Source organism: Gekko japonicus, unplaced genomic scaffold, assembly GCF_001447785.1.
Source record: "Gekko japonicus isolate JY-2015 unplaced genomic scaffold, Gekko_japonicus_V1.1 scaffold36, whole genome shotgun sequence".
Taxonomy (NCBI): Eukaryota; Metazoa; Chordata; class Lepidosauria; order Squamata; family Gekkonidae; genus Gekko; species Gekko japonicus.
The window spans coordinates 103,829-127,309 of record NW_015164182.1 but is presented as its reverse complement, the minus strand read 5'-3'; the positions used below and the strand labels follow the sequence as shown (position 1 = coordinate 127,309).

The 23,481-nt window shown below is 48.4% G+C and overlaps 1 protein-coding gene across 1 annotated transcript in view; it reads left to right on the top strand.

The window, feature by feature from the left end:
• The first annotated feature begins 6,972 nt into the window (after window positions 1–6,972).
• KIAA1522 (KIAA1522 ortholog) overlaps window positions 6,973–23,481 on the top strand; it is a 92,439-nt gene continuing 75,930 nt past the window's right edge. The window contains exon 1 of the mRNA XM_015408053.1: window positions 6,973–7,210. Coding sequence (XP_015263539.1) covers window positions 6,973–7,210 — 238 coding nt within the window. The remainder of the gene's footprint in view (window positions 7,211–23,481) is intronic.

The window sequence follows — 23,481 nt, the reverse complement described above, 5'->3', positions numbered from 1 at the left end:
TTCCGCACTCTCCGCCTCGTGCATCCATGCCGGAAGGGAGGCTGGATCCACTGCTTGTAGGACCGTTTCCCGGATTCAGCCCTACTCGGTATAATTCCGCCAGCACAGGATCAGGCCCCACCTGGAGCTCGGATGATGCCCCGTACTGGGCGGCTGCCGTGGCCCCAATGGGGTCAGGAACACCAAGGTCGATGTAGTCTTTGGGATGGCTCCCCTCTCAGCCACGGTCACTGGCGGCGTGGTGGTCACTGGAGTCACCGTCTGGGTCGGGGTAGGGACAGGGATTTCCTCCTCTCCCTCGTCCTCCTTTTCTGAAGGGTTCGGTTTCTCCTCTCCGGCGCTCATCTCAGTTGGGGAGAGAGGCACGTAAATAGAGAATGAAGGATTCTTAACAGAATGTCAGAAACCACAGCCAACAATGTAGTACACGCTTATCAGGAAAGGTAATACTTTATTGAAGAGCTATAGATGCATTAACATAGGCACTGTTACGAATGACGGCTCCCCATGGGCATAATAGGATATAGGGAATTCGTATGCCCCCCCCCCCCCCAACACTCCTCTGGTCAATTAGCCACCCTCCCGCGCGCGGGAGATAGAGCTTTGGCCATTTAGCGCTGAAGCTGGGAACGAAACACTCTCTCATGGTTCCCAAGAAAACCAGACATCAACATCCCCAACTACAATACTTAGAGATAAGCGTTGTAGCAGCAAAGAAGCACAGAAGGAATGCAAAGGCAATTATAAGACAAACTCAACCTCTCCACCCCCATGGCAGCATAGCTGACACTGGGATTCAGAGGCTTGCTGCCTCTTAATGTAGTCACCATAGCTAGTAGCCACTGACAGACCTATCCTTCATTAATCTGTCTAATTCCAAATTAAAAAGCCATTCCTTCCTATGCAGGCATCATCTATGCTTCAAGGAAAGTTGTCAACTTATGCAAACATAAGCAGACAAATTCAATGAAAGGATCAGTTAAAACTTGCATGATCAATCAACCGTTATTTCTTTGATAGGGTAGCAGTCTATCCATGCCTATGGCCATCACTATATCCTCTGCTGGTGAATTCCACATTTTAATTTCTCACTGAGTAAAGAAGTACTTCACTTTGTCCATCCTGAATCTATTGCCCCTCTGATGCGCCATGCTGCAGAGGTGGGGCTGTCGGGGAGGGACAGCTCCAATGGCAAGTGGGGCTTCTCTTTGCTGATCAACCCAGGGTGATACATTGCTGTGGCAGAAACTGGGTCTCTGCTCCAAAACATCTCCTTGAAAGCACAATCCTTTGCAGCCTTGAACTCAGCAAAAGGTCAGCAATACTTCAGGCGGGCTGCTGCCGTCAGTCCTCTGAGCCCAAAGCAGCTTTGCTTCAAAGTGGGGCCCAAACATTCTGTCCAGCTAAGGAGTGAACAAAAGGCCTATAGTGAGGCGCACATGCCAACGCACAGTGGTTTATCGTGCAAGAGAGCCACAGGAGGCGCCATTTTGTGCTTATTTGGGGCAATGCATGAACTGAGTCCTGGGGTGCTTCTTGGATTCACGTAATTGCACCAAAGAGCATAGAAAATGAGAGGCACGCCCCAAGAGACGCATACACAACAAGCTCCTCTTAAAGTGGAGGATAAAAAGGTGGGCCAAAATGAGAGGTGTCTGGGATGTGTGTGCATGTGGAGTAGCCTTAGAGCGCATCTGCACTTTCGAATGCCATGGCTTACTCATAGTAGAGATATTCCAGCAACAGTAAAAACAGGCTAACAATTAATACCCTGTTTCCCCGAAAATAAGCCCTACCCCAAAAATAAGCCCTACCCCAAAAATAAGCCCTAGCAGGATTTCTATGCATTTGTGGTATAGGCCCTAGTGTGTCTTCTTGAGAAAAAATAAATATTAAGACAGTGTCTTATTTTCGGGGAAACACGGTAGTAGAGATAACTGAAATAGATTTGAAGTTGGAACCAGAAATATACTTGCTTAATATGTTACCAGAAGGGATCAAGCATAATGATTTATGTTTAATATTGTATATCCTTACCACATCTAGAATTCTCATAGCAAAATGTTGGAAATCGGATAAAATACCAAGTAGAGAAGAGTTAACTATGAAAATTATGGAAATAAAAGAAATGGACAAAGTAAATATGATATTGGGTGACACTGGTGGTTTAAGTTGCAATGTGAACCTTAAGGGAGTTATGGGATGGTTGTGAATGGTTGTGTGAGTGTATGAGTATGGTTGTAGATCACCGAATGATTGCACCTTTAATTTTGTTGTACTATGTACAATGGCAATAAAGTATATTATCATCATCATCATCATCATCATCATCATTATATTGTCTGGGAAAGACGAGAATGTGTTTCAAAAAAGATGGCAAAAAGTAGATAGATGGATGGAAAAAATGTGTAAAGTTAACTCCAAAAATATGTTGTATATGAATATACTTTTTCATTTTGTTATGGAAAATAGATAAATAAATTATTTTTAAAAAACAACAGTAAAAACAGGTTGGTAAGGAAAACCCCAGGCCAACCTTTTCCCCCTGCCATGTGCTAGTATACTGTGGGCCCACAATATAACTGGGTAGAAGATTCAGTGTGGGGTGAAAATTGCTATAGTATTAGCAAATGGCTTGTGCCCAACTGATGTCCCCCCATTGTCTACCTTGCATGTTTCTATGCATTCATTAACTGCAAATTTAGCCTGCTCTCTTCAATATTTAAAATTAGCAAAATATGACCCTTAATATTTTAAAATCAACTCCTAAAATCAGCTCTCATCCCACAAAAACATCTTCCAGCAGAGATGCCCCTGGAGAAGATGCAGCTGCAGAGGCCACCAAGAAGCCTGGGTGTGGAGGGTGCTACCAAGACACTGCTGTTGGCTGAGGTACACTGGGGGAAAAGATGAAGGATTACCGCTGTTGTTGAGTGTAAGTGGTTGATGTGAATAAAGAAGATGTCACATGTTTGTGCATGCAGATCTGTGTGGAAAGCCATTTGTGAGTCTGCAACCGCAAGAATACAGAGAAGCATCCTGAGCTATCAGAATTTGCTCCAGTAACAACAGGGACAAGATGCACAGCAGCATCCTTGATCACCAGCATCACTACAAGGCAAGCAGCTCGCCGAGAGAAGCTGAGTCATGTACACAAGCTCTTCTTTCCAGTCGCTCTTGGCAATCTCCTTTGCTACATCCTTCAGGCTGTTTATTAGCCAAGATGTTGATACAGTGCGAGGGGCTCTGAATTTGTCTTGTATAAATTACACACATGGATTCCACTACAGACTTGCTTCCTGGATAAACAGCGAGACCTCTGATGAAGGCCTTTGCCATCCAGGCTAGACAGCTGAATTTTAAGTTTAAAGCACCAAATATTCAGGGCAGGCACTTCATCTCCGGGCAGAGTCTCCTTATGCTCTCCCTGCACTCTGGACTGCTCTGCACTATTTTAAAAGCTCCAATTACATGTCTTACTGAAAGCACATTCAGCAGAGCTGTCTGTCTTTCATCCCAAAGGTCTAGCTTTACAGGAGCCACTGGAAAGCCTAGCCTGAAGCTAGGTGGGGATTCAGGCCCAGCAAATTCCCACACAAACGCCTACTGGTCTAGAGGATAGAGGGCTGAGATTTGCCATTTCTGTTCCCTTTCTGGGCACATCTACAGTAGACACTGAAAGACATCTGAAAGAGGTTTAGTCCCCCCCTGCCTAAGCAAGTGCCCTTTGGTGAGCATACTAGGCATTCTTGATTCAACACAGGATGTAGGCTCCTGGGGGCCCTTGGGTAGAACCACAAGAGGCTCAAAAGCGCAGAGGAGGGGCTGGATTGTCACAGCTGAAGGTAAAGGGCCAGCCCATCTGGCAAATGTGCCTTAAGTCCAGGTCGAGAGCGACCCTCTGATGTTTTCTGCAGTACATTTTGCCTCAAACTCAGTTGGTCTTCGAGTACAGAGGCAAGCAGCAACACAGGACAGGAGACACATGCCCTAACCCTAGGCTGCAGCCAGGCCCGTGGACCCCTCATGTGCCAGCCCAGAGGTACCACAAACGTCTGCTGCCTGGGTCATGTAGCAACCATATTTAATGCCACAGCCAAGGTCCTATCAGAAGTTGTGTGGGTGCTGTCTTATTCTGGGGCATTCTTCACCATCTTGGTGAGAGCCAGTTTGGTGAAGTGGTTAAGTGTGTGGACTCTAATCTGGGAGAACCAGGTTTGATTCCTCACTCCTCCACTTGCAGCTGCTGGATGATCTTGGGCAAGCCTTGAAAGGGCAGTTCTTGAAAGAGCTCTCTCTGCCCCACCTACCTCACAGTGTGTCTGTGGTGGGGAGGGGAAGGGAAAGGAAGAAGAAGAAGAGATTGGATTTATACCCCGCCGTTCACTACCCAAAAGAGTCTCAGAGCAGCTTACAAAGTTTGTAAGCCGCTCTGAGACTCCGAGTGAAGGGTGGGGTATAAATCCAATCTCTTCTCTCTCTGTGTGTATAAAATGCGGTCAAGTTGCAGCTGACTTATAGTAAACCCTCATGGGGTTTTCAAGGCAAGAGACTAACAGAGGTAGTTTGCCATTCCCTGCCTTTGCATAGCGACGCTGGAACTCCTTGGTGGTCTCCCATCCAAGTACTAATCAGGGCTGACCTCGTTTAGCTTCCAAGATATGACCAAATCAGGCTAGCTTGGGCCATCGCTGCCATGGCAGTTTGAAGCAGGGGGAAAAGATAACATTTTTACACAGTAGGTACATTTAAGCATCTCTAAGTAAGATGCTGCAGGCCCTAACAGATTAGCACAGAAAGGAGCTGAGTGAACTGCTGGCTTCTCATCCGCAGAGGGTGTGGTTCTTGTTCCGCCTGTTGCTCTGTCCCTGTACCCAGGGGCACAGCCTGAGGCCTGGCCACCACACCAACCTGCTTTTCATCCCATCCTGAAGTCCCTAAAACAGAGGTGGGCAAATCCTATCCACACCCAGGCCCTGGGAACTCCCCACTCTCAGTCCTCAAGCAGCTAAACTATTTGTTAGGACTGCAGTATCAGCTTTTGGGCACATCTGCCAAACAGATCAAGGACGACTGAGAGGCATAAGAAGAATAGCCCTTGCTGGATCAGACCAGTCGTCCATCTACTCCAGCATCCTGTCTCCAACCAGTTATTCTGGAGGACCAACAACAGAACATAAAGGCATGCCGTTGCCTCTTAGCACTGGTGCTCCCAAGTTTAGTGTCCCTCAGTATGGAGGTCCCCTTACTTACCATGGTTAGTAGCCGCTGATGGCCGTCCTGAGCCTGCCTCGGCGGGGAGGATGGGGTAAAAATCAAATAAATAATAAATATTGATGTTGTTACCATGAATCTCTCGTCTCCTTTTAAAGCCATCCATGCTTGTGGCCATCATTACGTCCACTGGGAAAGCTGTGTGGGAGGACAGCTGGGTCCCTGGCCACTTTGGGGGGCTTTGGGTTGAACCCCAGCTCTTCCTACATCCAGTGCCAGCAGGACCAAGTAGTCGCCACCCCTGGAGATTTGCCCTGAATTTCCCCTGGCCTGATGAAGAGTTCCGATGAATGCAATAACTTGCACACCATTTTGTGCTATTTTGGTTGATCCTGACAAAAAAAAAAAGATAATTGTCCCTTGTTTTCTGTAAGCTAACAGACACAGTTCAGATAATTTCCACACAGGGATACAAGCGTCAAGTCTTCAGCTTAGATTGCAGCTGTTACTAACCAGTAATGCGTGATACGGGGAAGCTGGAAAAATATCATAAGTACCGGTGATCTCCATAGTCTGGAAATTAGCTGTAGCTCCAGGACATCTCCAGGCCCCATCTGCTGGTTGGCAACCTTAGTTGGTACTGTTTTCTCATATTGTAAGCCACTTTGAGTCTGCACCCAGTGGAGATTAATAAAGTACCCTGATAGATAAATTCTATGGGTGGCTAACATGGAATGTATAAACCTGTAGCTCTATCAGAGCACTTGCCCCCAAAGAACATTTTTTTACTCAGCATGTTCAATGAGAAGTTTAAACACACTAATAAAGAGCTGATTTTTAAAGAAAAAAGTATTGGCCTGTTAGAACTCTAACCTAAATATTTAAAAAGACCCCCAGTTCCAGATTAGATAGGCTACCTCGAGCTCCTGGCACTGGCAAAGCCCTCTGTATATGCTCCTTGGCACTCTTGTTTATTCCAAAAGTGTGTTATTAACTTCAAGTTGCCGTCCTGAACTTCACATAGAAGTAAACACCATTTGATCCAGCCTAACCCTATTCACAATACCCGGGCGTTAAACCTTAACCGTTTAATTTTGCTCGTGAAATTGCCTGTCTGAACAGGCTAAAATGGGGGGGGGGGGGGGGGGGGGGGGGGAGGCTCCGGGGCTGAACGAAGCCGATGCCCTACCTGCTCGCCGCTTCCTCACCTCGCCCGGGATCTCCTCCTAGTCGAAGCGGGGACCCAGTCCGGAGGAGCACCGACTGGCAGGCAGAGAGCAGCCGCTCGTGCGCCGCGGAGGCGGAGTATTGGAGGAGGGGAGCCTCTCCACACCCCGGCGCGCTCGGCAGGCCCCGCCCGGCCGCCCCACACACCCTCCCGTCCGGGCGAAACTTTCCCCGGCGGCGGCTGCTGCTTTCGCGCCTGGCCGATCAGGGAGACGCGAAAGAAGGGGACGGATTCGGGGGCAGGCGCGGCGGAAAAGGCTCCCTCGGGCTGCCAGGGGGGCCAGCCCCACTCGGAAGGCGCCGGGGAAACTCGGGAACCGGTGCGCAGCGGACCGAGGGCCCCTTCGGCGAGCCAAGGCGGACGGCTGAGGAACTCACCTCCATGAGGATCCCGCTCCCGCCTCCTGCCGTGGCTCCCTCGGCCGGCCAGTGACCCCAGCCGCGGAGGAGGACCGGAAGAGGGGGCGGCGGCGTGCGCCTCTCCGCCGGGGGCCAAGCCCTCCACCTCTCCCGCCCACCCACCCATCGGAAATGGCCGGGAAGAGCGCACCTGCGGCGTCCCCCGACGACACCTGGATTTCCTCCGAGAAGGGGAGCGCCTCCCCGGCAGCTTCGCCCCCCAAGAAGAAGAAATCCAAAGGCGGCTCGTCCAGCCTGCGCAGGGCCTTCAGCTGGCTGCGGGGCAGGCGGAAGAAGAAGCAGCAGAAGGGCCAGGCTGGGGGGCCCCCTGCCGAAGGCAAGAAGCAAGAAGGGCGCCCCAAGGCCAAAGGTAAAGGGAGCGCGGGGGAGGGAAGCGGCGCCGGGGCTTCCTGGAAGCCACACCCCCTGCGCGGCCGGGAGCCCTTGTCTTGGGCGGGGCTCTCTGCACATGCTCGATAGACTTTTTTGGGGAGGGGGTATTAACTCAAAGCAAGCTCTTTGCGTGGTTGTGGTTGTGGGTACTTTGTATATGGACAGTTTCACTCTTCTTCATGGGCAAGACTCTGGGACTGAAACCGAGTCCAATTTTCGCCCTCCCTTGGCTCAAAGGGAGGTTTAAACTTCTCTCCGAAGCTGTGCCTTAGCCTGAAACTTGGCGTGCCCTAGTTTGACTCTTCCTGGGACTCGTTGCCAGGCTGTTCCCTGCTGTTGAGAGTCCTGTCCAAGCTAAGCCAGGTGTAGAATTGTTTGGCAAAAGTTGCTTGCATCGCTCCTGCCTATTCTTTGGGTTCTTCGTTAATGCCACTTGTTCACACACCCTTTCTGCTGAAATTAGGGACTGGCCCTTCCCTGGCCTGGGTTTGAGGAGAGCTAATATCCAAGGGAGCCCCTTAGGTTGAACTACCAAGGCACCCACCTTTCTCCCACTTTCCTCCTGCCAACCGTGGCCTGGCCTGGCTTGAAACAGCTGTGTTGGGCTGTGGATTCCAAAGGGGGGGGGGGGTGAGGCTTCCCTCTATCTCTATCTCTCTCCCTCCTTTTCTAAAAAGTAAGCTTTAGACATCATTTGAACAGATCTCTACAGGTGGGAAAATTCCTTTGGGCTGGTGCTGGAGGTCTCCAGCACTAGGCTATGGGGAGGGGAATTGGATGCCCTTTGGCTGTTATGGGTGAGCCCAGCAGGCTAGTTCCTGCCAGCAGTGCCAGGTGTGTGCCCCCTTCCCCCATGGTCTGAAACTAAGTCTTTGCCAAAGACTACTGCCGGTTCAGTGGGCATGTTCCTCCTCCAGCTGAGTCATGAGGTCAGAGATCCTGAGAGGAATCTGGAGCTGCTCCAGATGTCTCCACACCAGGAGGGTGTTTTGCAGAAGCTGCCGTGGCTCAGAACCCGCCCCAAAGCTGCTCTCCATTGTAGAGTGGGTCATGAAGGGTAGGGTGGGAAGGAGGGTGCTGTGTTTTTGCTAGAAGATCTTGCTTCTGAAACCTGGAAATGCCCCTCCCGTTGTTTACCATGATGTGGGTTTAAGCGACACAGAAAGCTGCCAGGTTGTGTTAGATTGCCGTGCTTGATTCCTGCCACGTTGGCGCAGGGGGAATAGTTGAGCTGGGGACCCTGGTTTGCCCAGTCTGTGGGCACAGTAGCTGTAAGTGGCTCTGGCAGATGGAGAGACTAGTACACGTGGGCAGGAGTCAAAAGGGTGGTGGGCTTGGTGGTGGCATAAGGCCCAGCCTGCTCTGCTGTCCTGGTCACCACAGTGCTGTCTTGTTTCCTTTCTACTTGGCCTGGCAGGCTAGAGGCAAAGCCTCACCCATATGTATTTGTACCGAAGAGGGGCGCATTCACATACTTTATACTTGACTAAAGCCGGCTTGCCAAAAAGGCTGGTCTAATACAGTTCCCAGCCCCAAGATGGGAGCTGGGAAAGAAGGTCACAGGATATCCTGAGTCAACCTGACATTGTAGACCCACCTTGAGTCCTTTATCAGAGAAAGGTGGATTAAAGTGGTTAAGTGCATGGACTAATCTGGGAGAACCGGGTTTGATTCCCCACTCCTCCACTTGCACCTGCTGATGTGACCTTGGGTCAGTCACAAGCTCTGGCACAGCTGTCCTTGAAAAAAGAGCAGTTTGTGTCAGAGTTCTCTCAGCCCCACCCACCTCACAGGGAGTCTGTTGTGGGGAGGGGAAGGGAAAGGAGCTTGTAAGCCGCTCTGAGACTCCAAGTGAAGGTCGGGGTATAAATCCAAACTCCTCCTCCTCCTCCTCTTCCTCTGAATAAATAGATATTGAGAAAGGACTTATATGCCAATTCTATTCTTCTGGCAGTGCAATTAATAAACCACAATTGTAGCTCTCTGTACCATGGTTGGAGAATGCCAGATTTGGGTGTGTGTCATTTTCCCTCGATGTGCACTCATGTCAGGATGGCATCAGCTACCTGACTTCCTAGAGAAGCTTGTTCTTCCTCTGTGGGGACATCTTGGACAAGATAGCATCACCACAGAAAAAAAACCTCTCTAGAAATCTGTCATGGAGGGCCTTCCTTCTTACCATTGCCACAGAGGGCTGAGGAACAGAAACTTTTGATCAGAATGTGTCCATCTTTTTGCTCCTAAAATTTGCCCCCCTGAGGGAGTGGCTGCACCTTGTTTTATGGAGCAGATGGCCTTATAGCCAGCCACTGGGCAGCATCCAAAGTAAATACCTCAGTAGAGTGGAAGCAGGTATCTCCTATGCATTGTCCTAGGATGGTTTCAGGGCCACTGTCCATGACCTTCAAAACAAAGTCCTTTGTGGGAAGAAGGGGCACTGAACCAGAGGAGCATGCCTAATTGTGGCATATGACTTGGCATTTCCGCACTATTCGGATCCTGTTTTACAGGTATCTCTGACACTGAAAGTGGCCGGATATTTTTTTACTGGAATCTTTGTGTGCCTTTCATAGAACTTGGCATCTGTTGCACTGAAGAGTGCAAAAGCCTCCTTAACCATTGCTTGTGGGGCATATTGCCAGGGAAGCTTTCCTTGGTGCCAGCTTGGCAATTTCATGCTGCTCGAGAGAGATCCCACTAGAAGGAGAAGAAGAGTCCCCTTTTCTCTACCTTAAGGAGTCTCAAAGTGGTTTACAATTTCCTTCCCTTCCTCTCCTCACAACAGGCACCTTGTGAAGTAGATGGGACTGAGAGAGTTGTGAGGGAACTGTGACTGGCCCAAGGTCACCCAGCAGCTTTCATTCCCCAGCAGTGGGGAGCCAGACCCAGTTCTCCAGATTAGAGTCCGCTGCTCTTAACCACTACACCACACTGGCCTGGTTTATTCAGCCCCCGCCACATGCTGCCTCTCTTATGGTAGTATCCTGCTTGCGTGAAGACCTTTGCAGTGTGTGCTAAACGGGAGCCTGTGGTTCCAGCAGCCTCCTTCCTCTCTGCCCTCTGCCATGTGTCAGTTGGCAGCTGGCTGTTGGCCAGCCAGAGAGCACTTGCACAGGGTAGCTTTTTCAAAGCCCCGCGCCCTGCCTTCTGTGTCCCTTCATGCTTCTGAAGCAGTCCCCTCAATCCATGCAATGCTTTGCATGTAGCCCCCCCCCCCCCCGCCAATGCTGGACTTTGTAGTAAGAAGCCCAAGAGGCAAGGTGAATATGAGGCAGCAGTGCAGCAGCAGTACCAGAAGCAGAATGCAAGCACCCCACTGTGCTGGTTTGCATTGGGAGGGGAATCTGAGTAATACGTGGGAGGAGCCCTCGCCCACCTCCACCCCAGTGTTGGTCAGGCCTTTGAATCCCGTATTCCATTCCAGTTGCCAAACTTCGAGGCAGAGTGGCAAGTGCCAGAAAGAATCTGAAGAAAAGTGACTAACATTATTCAGAGGTCTGGAGAATATGAGGAAAGGCTGAAGAACTCAAAGCAAAGGGTCATCTAACCCAGTGTCCTCTTTCCAGCAGGGAGCAGCCTGAAGCCCCTGAGGAGTGCCCAGGGCTTCCAGGACTTGGGGAAGTGCCCAGGGCTTCCAGGACTTGGGGAAGGTTTTGTACAGCTTGGAGAAGAGAAATCTGTTGCCAGGGAAGTCTGACTGCTGCTTTCAAGTACATGAAATATGCATATGTAGCCTTAAGAGCTTTGGGATCAGTTGCTTTCCTTATCAGTGGCTTATCTCTTGTTGAGAAGACAGACCCAGAAAGATTTAGACTTCTTGGGGGTGGAAAGGCAGAGCTTCCTGGGATGGGGGTGGCAGCATCTTAATCTCTAGAGGCCAAAGTGCTTGTTTAGGGTAGTTAGGTGGATTCATCCTTGAAGCTGGAAGATGGGCCAGAGGAACTCTGATTCACTGTATATCTGAGTGTGGAGACTATGATTAGTTTTAGGCAAGTTTCCTCCTCCTAGCAGAGATTTGGGCACCTGTGAAATCCCCAGCAATTCTGTCACTGTAAGTTTTTTAAAATGTAGTACTATTGGGAACATTAGTTTCAGGTGGTAGCCATGTTTGACTGCAGTAGAAGAGCTTGATTCTATTCCAGTAGCTCCTTAAAGACCATCAAAATTTCCAGGGTGTAAGTTTTTGGGAGTCAAAGCTCTCTTGGTATCTGACAAAGGGAGCTTTGACTCTCGAAAGCTTATACCTTGGGAATCTCATTGGTCTTTAAGTTGCTTTTGAACTCAAATCTAGCTCTCCTATTGGGTACATTATTAACTACTGTATGTTCTATACAGTGATTTCGATTTGTAAGGGGCTTTGCAGTCTTTGATGTGTTTGCACACCAAACGACCCTGTGAGGTGGACCACTGTTATTCCTGCAGTGCTGACGGAGAACTGAGGCTGGGACTTGAACACAGACCTTATGAAGCAGTGCTTCCTAGACTGGGTTTGTTATTTGCATGACTGCAATTGTTATTTGGAAGGAGCTGGGAGCCCATTGTGTTTCAGTGTCTTTTTGTGGACTTTCTGGAGCAAGCAGTGACTGTTCTAAGAAAAAGACCCATGTTCTGAAATAAGGCACAGTTGCAGATGATTCCCTGGGAAAGTCTGGTTAGCTCGGAGTGTAATAGTAATCAAACAGTAAAAACTTTACAAAAAAATAAAGCACACAGGTCAACTGCAGTTTTTCTGTACAACTGTGATCATACCTGGTGCCAGAAAGTTCTTTTGGAAGCCTTACTGCTGCTGCTGAATGCCTCCATAGGAGGTGCTGGGGCAAACTTTGGGGGCAAATGGGTGTACTGTTTTTGTGTGATCAGCCACAAAGGGCTTCTGTGGGGTTGGGATCTGGCTTGTGGAGTGCCTCAGGATTCCATTTTGTTCCCCGTGCCCTTGAATATTTACATGAGGTCTCTGAACATGGTAGTCTGGAGCTTCAGGATTGGATGCCAGCAATATACATAAGAGCCTTGCTCTATATTTCATTCTCTAAACCTCTAGATGCATCCAATGCTTTGAGGCTGTGTTCCAGACTCTAGTGGCTAAGGCTGAGCAAGCGAACCCTTCTCAGGGATGCTTTAGGCTGATCCTGCATTGAGCAGAGGGTTGGACTAGATGGGCCTATATGGACCCTTCCAACTCTGTGATTCTAGACAAGACAGAGGATTACTGGTCAGGAAGGCTGATGCTTTGTAGGGACTGGAGTGATGGGAATTGGCTTTTGTAGAGCAGGTTAAGAGCTTGCGGGGCGGGGGAATGCATGGACCCAACTTTGCTGTTTGAAAAGCAGGTTGGTGTGGTGGCCAGGAGCACCTTCTGTCATCTGCATCTGGTTCACCAACTCCTGCCTTTCTTAGACTCAGCCCACCTGGCCACACCAAAACATATGGTTTTGTAACTTCACAGTCAGGCTATTGCAACATGCTCTGAGTTGGGCTGCCCTTGAACACCTGGACGCTGTAACTGGTTCAGAATGTGAGAGCCTGATTATTGTCAGGGGTCTAGTTTACAGGAGTGCATCTCACTTTTTGAATCTCAATGAGTGAGACAAACTATAAATGAAGTAAATAAATCTTGCCTGTTTTAGAACAGCTAAATCAGCTGGCAGGGTTCAATTCATGACCTTTAGAAGGGAAAGCAGCATGGCGTTGCCCAATCTCCTTAGGTCTTGGATACTAAACACTGTTGGTACTTGGATGGGAGATCACCAAGGAAGACTCTGCAGAGGAAGGCAATAGCAGACCGCCTCTGCTTCTCATTTGCCTTGAAAGCCTCTTGCTGGAGTCACCTTAAGTCAGTTGCGACTTGCCAGGACTTGCATACATATGCATGACCTTTAGTGCTCTTAATGGCCTATGCCCTCATACCTGAAGGATGGTCACTCTCCATGTGTGCCAGCTGCAGGTCTCTAGTTACCCCCTTCTCCACTTAAGGTGGCCCATTTGGCGTTTACTAGAGCTTGTTCCTTGTGGAATGAGGAGTGGGTTGGTGGTGGTGTTGTTTTTAGGAGGTGCTGTAAGGCCATTTGCCTTTTTTTGTTTGTTTTTTCATGTGCATGTGAGTGTTGTGCGCACCTGGAAGTCATGGTGACTTCCGGTGACTGACCCCTACCGGGGGCCTGGAGGATCTTCAGAGAGGTAGCTAAGTAAAACCTGTCCCTGTCCTCCTGACTGCTGGGATTTCAAGGAGGTCTCCCATCCAAATACTTGCCAGCGTTGACCCTGCTTAGCTTCCAAGATCTGATGAGATTGGGTTTGCCTTGGCTATCCAGGTCAGGACACTGTTTGCCTTTTTAATGGGGTTTGACCTGCAGGCCTTTACTTAAAGAGAGTGGAGATCCATGGGGTGTTATTGTATTTTGTAGAGTTTTTAATTTTGGAATCATGAGCCACAAGGGAAAGGTGGAGGTATAACTATACTCATAAAGGAAATAACTCAATAAATGCATATCATGTGCCCGTGAAAACAGTGTGGCTGTGCACTCAGACTTCGCTGGAGCAGGCCAGCCTTCTAGAAACCGGTTTTTCAGACTGTTTCACCTGAAAGTGGTTTCGCTCAGCATGTGTGCTCCTGCCCACTCAGGCAAGGCCGCCCAGTTACAGTCCTCCTCCGTGCTATCTGTCCACCCATGAAAAGTCTCCCAGCTCCACCTCCTCTGCAGCCCATTTCTCATCTCTTTACTTCCTCCACTTTAAAGGTACCACTTTCAGATGCTGGAATTCTCCCTTTTTTGCCAAGCTTCATTGCAGTTTTGTTTTAAATTGTGTGTTTGTAGGTGTAAACATCTCATGTGTATGTCTTAACCAGGAATCTTGTGGCACCTTAAAGGCTAATGTGAGCATTCGTAGGACTCACTTCTTCAGATGCTCTCAGTGCATCCTAGCTGTGCAGACATTTTATGTAGGAGGTTTGAAAAATATAAACATCAGGCTTATGGGGCTATGAAGGCCAGGAAGGATATAGTGATATGCAGTTATGTGAGGTTCAAATCCAGTCAAGAAAATGCAAAGACTGTTCACTGATTAATGTCCATAGTATGTGTAAAGTGGCATCAAGTTGCCGCTGACTTACAGCAACCCCTTAGGATTTTCAAGGCAAGAGACAAAAAGCGGTGGCTTGCCTCTGCATAGCAACCCTGGATTTCCTTGGTGGTCTCTCAACCAAATGCTAAGCAGGGCCAACCCTGCTTAGCTTCCTAAATGTAGAGGAGATCAGGCTAGTCTAGGCCATCCAGGTCAGGGTGGAAGGTCCTTGGGTTTTGCTAAATATCTGTCGAGTAAACTTTTTTTGTGAGGTTGTAGATTTTTTGAGTGCCTGCCCCTTGTCCAGTCCAGGTGTTAACTAGCCTGTCACCACCAGTTGATGGTGTCTGTTCAGTTTTGTTAAATGAAGTAAAAATCCCAGGGCCCCTTAAAGACTACACAGCATTTATTTCAGCATGAGCTTTTGTGATCACAGCTCACTTCCTTAGATATGTGGAGGGGAATCAAGCTGGGAATTCTCTTTAAAAGGAAGATTACAAGGAGTGCCAAGAGGGGATGAGGCAGAGAGGTGGGTATGAATTCCATCCTGTTCCATTGTACATTCTCTGTGCAAATGGCTAGACCAGGATAAGCGCAGTCAAAAACAGGTAAGTAAGATGATGAAGCCAACTCAGGGAGGCTCAGCTAGAGGAGCCAATACCCTGATGAGGCAGTTTCATCTGTATGTTCATCTTGCTGGGCTTCCAAATTTCATCCATGCATTTTCCCCCAGTCCTCTTCCCCTGGAGAAAATGGAGAATGCCCTATGTCATTGAATGTTCATGTCATCTGCCTCCCTTCCACCTTGATGGTGTGCGCATAGGATTGCCAACTCCATCTTGGAAAATCCTTGGAGATTTGAAGGCAGAATTTGGGGAGGGAGCTCAACAGGGCTGTGATGTCACTCTAGGACTTTAGTTTCCCTTAGACTCTATGGTATGCTGAAGCGGCCATTTCCTTCAGGGGAACTGATCTGTGTAGTCTGGAGATCACATCTTATTCCAGGAGAACTACAGGGCCCACCTAGAAATTTGGTAGCACTATGCATGCAAAGCAAGAAAAACTGCCCCGAGCTTCTATGTGTGATTATACAGTGCTTCTCCTAGAAACATAAATGCATTTTGTATCTTTAGCTGGCTCGTTCCTTTTGGTGGATTTTTTGTGTGGTGAGCAAGCTATGTTTTGCAGGGGGGTGAGGTAATCGGTATTTATCATATTGTTTATATGCAAATAGTTGGGGGAAAAGAATAATGGAGGAACAGAAGAGCTGTGAATGAGTAAATTTACAAATTATGGTTGAAGGTATATCCTGTGGGGCGTCAAAGGAAAGGGCCACTAGACTAAAAGGTGGGAGAATGAACAAGACACACTTTCCACAGCCCCCTCATAGACTCACTATCCAGAAGCTCTTTACTAGAACAGTCCTCTTTGTGGTAGGAGAAGCCCACCACTCCCACCACTGAGCTAGTCCTATGCCTGCTACTGAAAAAAGACTTTGCAGAGGGGAAGCGGGTACCTGGGTCACAGAGGCTGAGGGCCAGTGTAATGTTCTAGTTAGAATGTCTGGCTAGGATGGAGGAGACCCAGCCATGAATCATCCCCCGGGTGATCATCTCCCTCTTTCAGACTAACCTATCTCACAAGGTTGTTGTGAGAGTAAAATGGAGGAGGGGAAAACTGTGTATGCCACTCTGAGGTCCTTGGAGGAATTTGTGAGAGAAAAAAATTAAACAGGGAAAAATCATGCCACTGTCTCAAAAAACCATCTAGATGCACCCTTTCTTCTGGGTGGCTGTGATATAGTCCTGGGGCCACCCCAGAAAGCCCTGCTTTTTTTGGGGGGGGGGGAAGCCAGACTGACCTGATGGAAATCATATCTTGATTTTGGCCTCTATGTGGAAAGTCTCTCTGGAAAGTATGCAAGTCCCAGGCCACTGAAGCTGACTTCAGTGTGAGATGTGAATGGCCTCCTAACCACAATGGGGGGCAAGTACACTAGACCCTTAGTGAAAATCCAGGACATTTGCAAAGCAAAGAGGGATAGTGGCTTAAAGCTCAGATTCAAATTAAGGACATCCCCATTTCCCAACAACCAAAGGGCTTGCAATACATGGGGTGCTCAGAGCTGCACCTGTGGGTATTAGGGATTACCAAAGGCACCTGGAGCAACCCTTAAAATTTCTTCCTGGCCGTGTTCTCCAGCACTAAACCATGCTAGATCGCTCATTATGATTCCAGGGAGGTGTTGCTGGATGATATCACCCCGTCTGTCATCACAACATGCTCTCAGCTTCCAACAGGCAGTGTGTAGAGTGACCACACCCTATTCTGCCCTTTCAGCTTCAGTTGCTCAGCCATTCACATCCTACCTTGGGCTGAAGACTTGGAAGCCAGGCTGGCCTTGTTAGGCCATTGGCTTCCTAGTGTGGCCACACCCAGTTGCTGTGTGGTCTTGGCCCAGTCATGCTCTGTGTGGTGTGGAGTGAGGGTGCCTCCCCGAGCTGGCTTCTAGCACAGTGGAGTGAAAGAGCTGTAAAAGAGCCAAGTTGTTGTTATGAGGCTTCATTAGTTTCTTGTATGACATTTGGGATGCTGCGTTGCACGCCAACGCTGGACGGGGAAGAGAGCTGAAGCGTTCCTCAGCGTGGACTTGCATTGTGGGAACTTTGTGAGAGGACTGCCGGCAGTGACTTGTGCTTGGATTGGACATTGTCAGGGATTGCCAAAGACTGAACACCCCAGCGCTCCCAATCCGCCTTTGCCATTTGGCTCCTGGAATGGTTCTGGTTGTTGTAGTTCTCCGCTCTTTGATTTGATTTCTGCTCCAGTTTCTGTCTGCTGGGGTTGAGAGGCATCTAAATAAAAAAAATTAATATAAATTACTAAATTACCTTTTTTTTGGGGGGGTAATGCTATGGGGTCTCTTAAAGTTGACACAGTTTAGGGCTCTGGCATGTCTGAATCTGGACCCAACTCCAGAATTCCTTGCAGTGTCGTGGAAAGAAGCTTACATGCAGCTCTCAATCCCAGACTCTTCTACACTGTTGCAAGCAATCCTCCTTTTTCCTGGGGTTTGCCTGCTGATTCTCTACCACCCTTAAAATATTGGCTCCCTCCCCATGACCTCTTAACCTTCTGGGTCAGCCTCTCTTTTCCGGCAGAGCTTCCCAGCTATGACCTTGGCTTCCTCCTGAGTTTTGCATTGAACTTGGAGGATTTTGAATGGAAAAATTTTGATGGGGATCTGAACCATGTGCCGTGTTAACTTTACATGCTGTGTAAATATCTCAAAAAGTTTTTTCCCCATAGAAGGAGTTGCATTATTTGACTTGGGGGGGGGGGAGGAGATCAATAAAGCACATTTAACAATTCATTTTTTGGGGGAGTATGTTTGCATTTGTGTGTGTGTGGGTGCATGCCTGTGCCTGGAAGTCATGGTGACCTCTGGCAATTCCTACTGGGGCATGGAGGACATTTAGAGAAGTGGCTTGATAGCCTGCCTCTGCCTCCTGGCCCTGGTATTTTTTGAAGGTCTCCCATCTAAAGACTTTCCAGGGTTGGCCCTGCTTAGCTTCCGAGATCTGACAAGATTTGGCTTACCTGGGCTATCCAGGTCAGGGCCCACACTTAACTCAATTTAAATGTTATATTCAGAGTGATCCAAACCTTTACTTGGAAGTTTTTTTAATTGGAATATTTGTAAAAGTTTTATGACATGACAATGCCAACATTATGTAATATCCTTCCATTGCATAGTTTAAATGCTTAGAGGATAGAAAGGCAGGCACTAAAAACTGTCAATATGCTAATTTTTGCCCACCTTAAGTAGTGTGCATGATTTTGTTTGTTGCAGTTTTTGGTACTGATCATTCTGTGAACTGACACGTGCTGAACAGGTGGGATGCAGAGGCCAGAATACATAAATAAATAGGAAGTTGGAGTTTGGTTAACTTCCCTGTCCTCTTCACAAACAGGTAGACCCTGGTGCTTCCATGGGGGGGTGATTGCTGCTGTGGATGCAGATAGTGGATGCATTTGCAGGGACAATGGAGCATCCGCACTGGGTGATTTCTCTAGTTTCCCCTCCCAATCCCTCTCACTGCCCCCCTCCATGCCACTGGAGGGCTTTTTGCCAGTTAAAAAAAAAATGGGTCGATAGTATGTCACTATAATGTTATAGCAGCATATCCAGTTATGTTGCACTGTCCGTTGTACAGCTTATGCTGTTTCTGTTGCATTGTTTCAAAGTTTTGTGATGCAGCGCAAGTCTCAACTGGAAAGGCAGCAAATAAATGAAATCACATAAATGAATCAATTAATGGTTTTAAAAAATGACCGAAAGCCCTCCGCCAGTGGTGACAGTGGCAGGAAAGGGTGAGCTTGAGGGGGGGGAAGAGAGAAAATGATACCAGATGTGGCCAGGGAGGGAGAGAAATCTGCAGTATCCCATCCACATCTGGGCTAGGCCACTTTGACTCTGATGTTTCCAGAAAGATCAGAGCAAAGCAGGTTCTGGAAACATCAGTGTAAAGGAGGGGAGATGGCGGAAGGAGGAGAACATCATGCGGATGCTACAGTTTGAGAGCTGGAGCAGAGCAGATCCTCAGTGTGGAAGTAGCCCATGTATGTTTGTTTCCAGTGTAATCATATAGTATGATGCATTTGTGGTAGTGAAGGCTGTCCCACCTGATCCAGGTCTTAGCAGGCATTGAAATGTATAGGCTGAAGAAGTGTTTAAGAGCTGCTTTACTTTCTTGCATTCTCTGTTCCTCATCTGTCCTTTAGCACGTACAGTTCTCAGAATACACAGCAAATCACCTCTCTGTTGCTTCTGTTTCACAGGTGGGAAAAGGCCACATGGTGGGGGGGGGGGCACCTGGTGTCCCAGATTTAAGTTCCTCTCTTGGTCCATTGGGTCACACTTGCTGCTAGACTAGAGAACTGCTAACCTGGGCACACTAGAAGTATAGTCACACTCTGTTCCTCAAATATCCCAGGGACTGGGAGGGGAGGGGCTGTGGCTCAGTGGTGGAGCAGCTGCTTGGCGTGCAGAAGGTCCAGGGTTCAATCCCCAGCCTCTCCACTTAAAAGGGACCAGGTGATGTGAAAGATCCTGAGATTCTGGAGAGCATCTGCCAGTCAGAGTAGACAAGACTGAGCACGATGGACCAGGGGTCTGACTTGGTATATGGCAGCTTCATGTGTTCAGATGCCTCTACAGATTCAAGCTACACTTGTCAGTGGTTCTGCAGTCATGCTTTCTGTCAGACAGTGTGTCACGCCCCACTCTTGTGTAGCTGAGGAGAAGCTGAAGGCAACCATTTTATCTTCCCAACAACACTATGTGTGACTGGCCTAAGGAAGCATCATGGCAGAGTGGGGATTCCAGCCCTGGTCTCCAGAGTGTGGTCTCACTCCACACTGGCTCTCTACAGAGGGCGATAATCTCAAAACACTTGGGTGACAGGCTGAGGGGAGACAGTGAAGTCAGCCTACGAGCCCCATGAGGCCTCTCAACACCTGACTTCTAGATTAATTAATACAACACCCCAAGGTGCAGTCTTGGGTATGTGGCACCAAATCGCAGCAGCCCCTTTCATTCCTCAATCAAAGCATGAAATGGGATTTCCACACATGAAGTGCTTGGCTTGCTTCCGTCTTGTTCCATGGCTTAAAAAGGCCCTCTCTTTTCAGTGTGAGCCAGATGTGTTCCCTAGAGTGGGCAGATGCTGTGCATGATCAGTGTTCTGCTGCAGCCTCAAATCAGCACCTAGGTTCCCTTTAAGTTGTGCCAGCGCTGGCACACTGATTTCCCCTGGCCAGCGCAGCAATTTTTACCACAGCACAGAGGTTCCCTTCCCAATGGCCATGCAGCATGGATCCATTTGCTCAGACAGCACAGAAACACAGCAGTATGCTTTGTGTTTCCTAATATGGGCTGGCCCCGCCTCCCCTCAGCTGGGGTTTGCTTGCCCTGTGAAAGGGGGTGCTGCTACCCTCCCCAGCAGTCCTCTGCCTCATGCTCCTGGAGATACCCTGGCCCAGAAGGAGGACTGCTCTGTTGCCCAGCTTCTGCCCTTCCTGTGGTGAGTTGCCTGGTTGTTTGTTTTGTCTTGGGGTGGGGGTGGGGAGCTGGCCTCAGCAGCATGTTAGAGGCGATCTGGTGGCTTCTGGTGCTTTGCAAAGTGACTCTCTGTACCCTTAAGCCTGCAAGGTTAGTTGAAAAAGGTGTGTGTGGGGGAGCCGGCCTCAGCAGCGTGTTAGAAGCGATCTGGTGGCTTCTGGTGCTTTGCAAAGTGACTCTCTGTGACCTTAAGCCTGGGAGGTTAGTTGAAGAAGGTGGGGGGGGGGGAGAGCCGGCCTCAGCAGCATGCTAGAGGCGATCTGGTGTGTTCTGGTGCTTTGCAAAATGACTCTCTGTGCCCTTAAGCCTGAGAGGTTAAGTAATACAAATATGTTCCATATAAATAAGTTTAATATAAATATATGGCTTGTAATACAAATGATAATAGTTTATATGTTGTTTGTATGTTTGTACACTTAATTTTTTTTTTTTTAATGTCGGCCCACTCACAATTTTAACGCTAGGACCACTTTTGGCTCACAGGGTAAAATTTCTGCTCACCAGACTGCACACCTTAGAGGGAACATTGATCAGCACCCCCCTCCATTTCATATATCACAAATTTAAATTTCCAAAGACCTCCAGCTATTCCATTTGACCATCCGAAGAAGGGCCCATAAATCTCTTCTCAAAAACCAAAAGTGGAGCCCCCCTGCCCAAGGCAGGCTCTCCAAGCAGCTGCCTCCCAGCTAAGGTTTTCTCCAGCACCTGCAGTCAGACACCCCCCCCCCTTCAATTAGGTTTGCAAGCTTTAATAGAGCAATTGGTGTGATTAGTCCACTAATGCGGTAATTGCCTTTCCCCCTTTCACTTGGTAAGTTGTGCATGTATTTAGATGTTGTTGCTTAAAGTAAATTGGTTACAAAATCTCAGTTTTGCTCTACAGCCATTCTGTTTATAGATTGCTATTGGGCCAAATCAGAGCCAGAAAACTTTTTAAGAAGGTCTTGGGTGTAGCCTGGTTGAGAGGGGAAAAAAGGCCAGATTTCTCAGTAAGAGCGTCAAACCATATCCAATTTCTCTGTGACCTGGAGACCAAACGTCGGGCAGCTTTTGAGCTATGTTGTAGGTGAATTAACACAGGTACTAACTGTTCAGGAAAGAGCAAGTAGGATATCTGTCTGGCATGTGGTTGTTCTAAAGCAACCTGTTCGTAAGGAAGGATTTCTTCTTAACATCTCTCTGCTGGAAACTGGCTGCACTGTAAAAATTGAGTGATTTTCAAAAGTCTTTTTTTGGGGGGGGAGCTTACTGCTGAAAATCCAGATGTTCTTGAGGGCTGCAATTGCAAAAGCAGGGTTAGTTTATTTTAATGAACAGAGGAGATCCATGCACAGCTCTGTCCTTCCCTTTCATAGCTGACAGATGAGGAAACCAGTGTAGCGGTGACACTGCAGTTGAGGTGTTTTCTTTAAAAGCACCCCAGTTCTTGTTTGTTTCAAAACCCAACGGTGCTCCTGGCTTGCATGTGTCCTTAGGGCAAGGAGTGGCACAAGTTGCAGGTCAGGTTGCCAACCTCCAGGTGGAAGCTGGAGATTCCCCCAAATTACAACTGATATCCAGACTATATATATAGTTTATTGTTTATTTAAAGCTTTTATTCCACTTCTGTTCGAGAAAATGGCTACTTTGGAAGGTGGACTGTATGGCACCATACCCTACTGAGGTCCCTCCCCTCCCTACAGTCCACCCTCCCAGGCTCCACCCTCAAATCTCCAGGTATTTCCTAACCCAGATTTGGCAACCCTATATGTGTGTTGTGAGGCAGAATGACTCTGTGCTCAGACTTGTTTTCACTGATTTCCTCAGTTTGGAGTATCCCTCCTTCCCTTCTCTTGGCAGGCTGTTGAGAGTCTCCCCCCCCCCTCTTTTTAAAGACCCGAAACTCTCAGGGACCCTCCCTGTTTACATCACATTTTCACCCTGAGTGTTGTTTTTAAACTGTCTTCTTTCCCTCCACAGCTGCCTGGCTGTGTTCCTCTTTCTGTTTATTAGAAGAAATAAATCCTATCCTTGCAACTCTGCCTCATCAAGAAGTTGGGGGGGGGGCAAGTGTTAACCCTTCAACACAAGACAGCCCCCGCAATTGAGAACCTGGCAACTTAGAGAAAATGCCTCTTCGAACCACTGGGAGTCTTTCGCTTGGTCTCTCCCTGCCCCAGGCAGCCAAATTTAGCCCAGCTGCAAAGAAACACCTGTGAGCACTGGAAGGGTGGCCTTGTGTGCACTGAATGTTTACTGTAGGAAAAATGCTCTGCTTGTGTGAGGCAAATGTAACATTTCATTGTGTGTGCTGGAAACGCCTGGGAATTTGAGTAGGCGTGAAGTTGCAGAGTATTTGAGGCTGCTCCAGTGAATCACAGGGACCCAGCAGGTGAGGCAGTCTGGCCTGCTTCCTAAAAGTTCTCCACACATCACTCCCCCCTCAATCTAGTCCATGGATTGAAAGCCCTCCCCCCCTGCATCGAGGCAGCAGAACAGCACAGATGGAGAGCATGTGTCAGGGGTTGTGCACAGTGACTAGGGTCTGGTGGCTTGAACCCGTGAGCCATTAATGCTCTGTGTTGAAACAGATGCCCATAGGCAGAAGACTCTTGCTGCCCAGTGGGGAGATAAGGCACTGTTCTGGGCCAGAATCCATGCCATGTAGATGAGGAAGTCCCTGGCACTGGCAGCCAAAAGGATCTCAAAGAGCAGGGCTGGGAAAGCGCCTTATTCCAGCAGAGGCCTGGAGAACCAGTGACTGTTAGCATGGGCAACTGTGAGCTAGATGTTTGTGCAATATGAAGCTGCTTTGTGTTAATATGAAACAAAAGTTACAAAGTGGTTCTCAAATGCAATAATGGCTTGGACCCTCTGGAGATTTTCACAGACAGAATGGACTTTGTCTACAGAGCAAGACTTCCGTGCCTTTCCACTGCAGTCCTCAATACCCTCCAAAATGCTGTTTCTGGGGAAAGGGGGATCCCTTAGAAACAGGTGGGGGAATCTGAGCTGGGCCCATAACCTGTTGAAATCTCTGGACTTGTTACTACCAGGGAACCACAAGAAAAGTAGGAGAG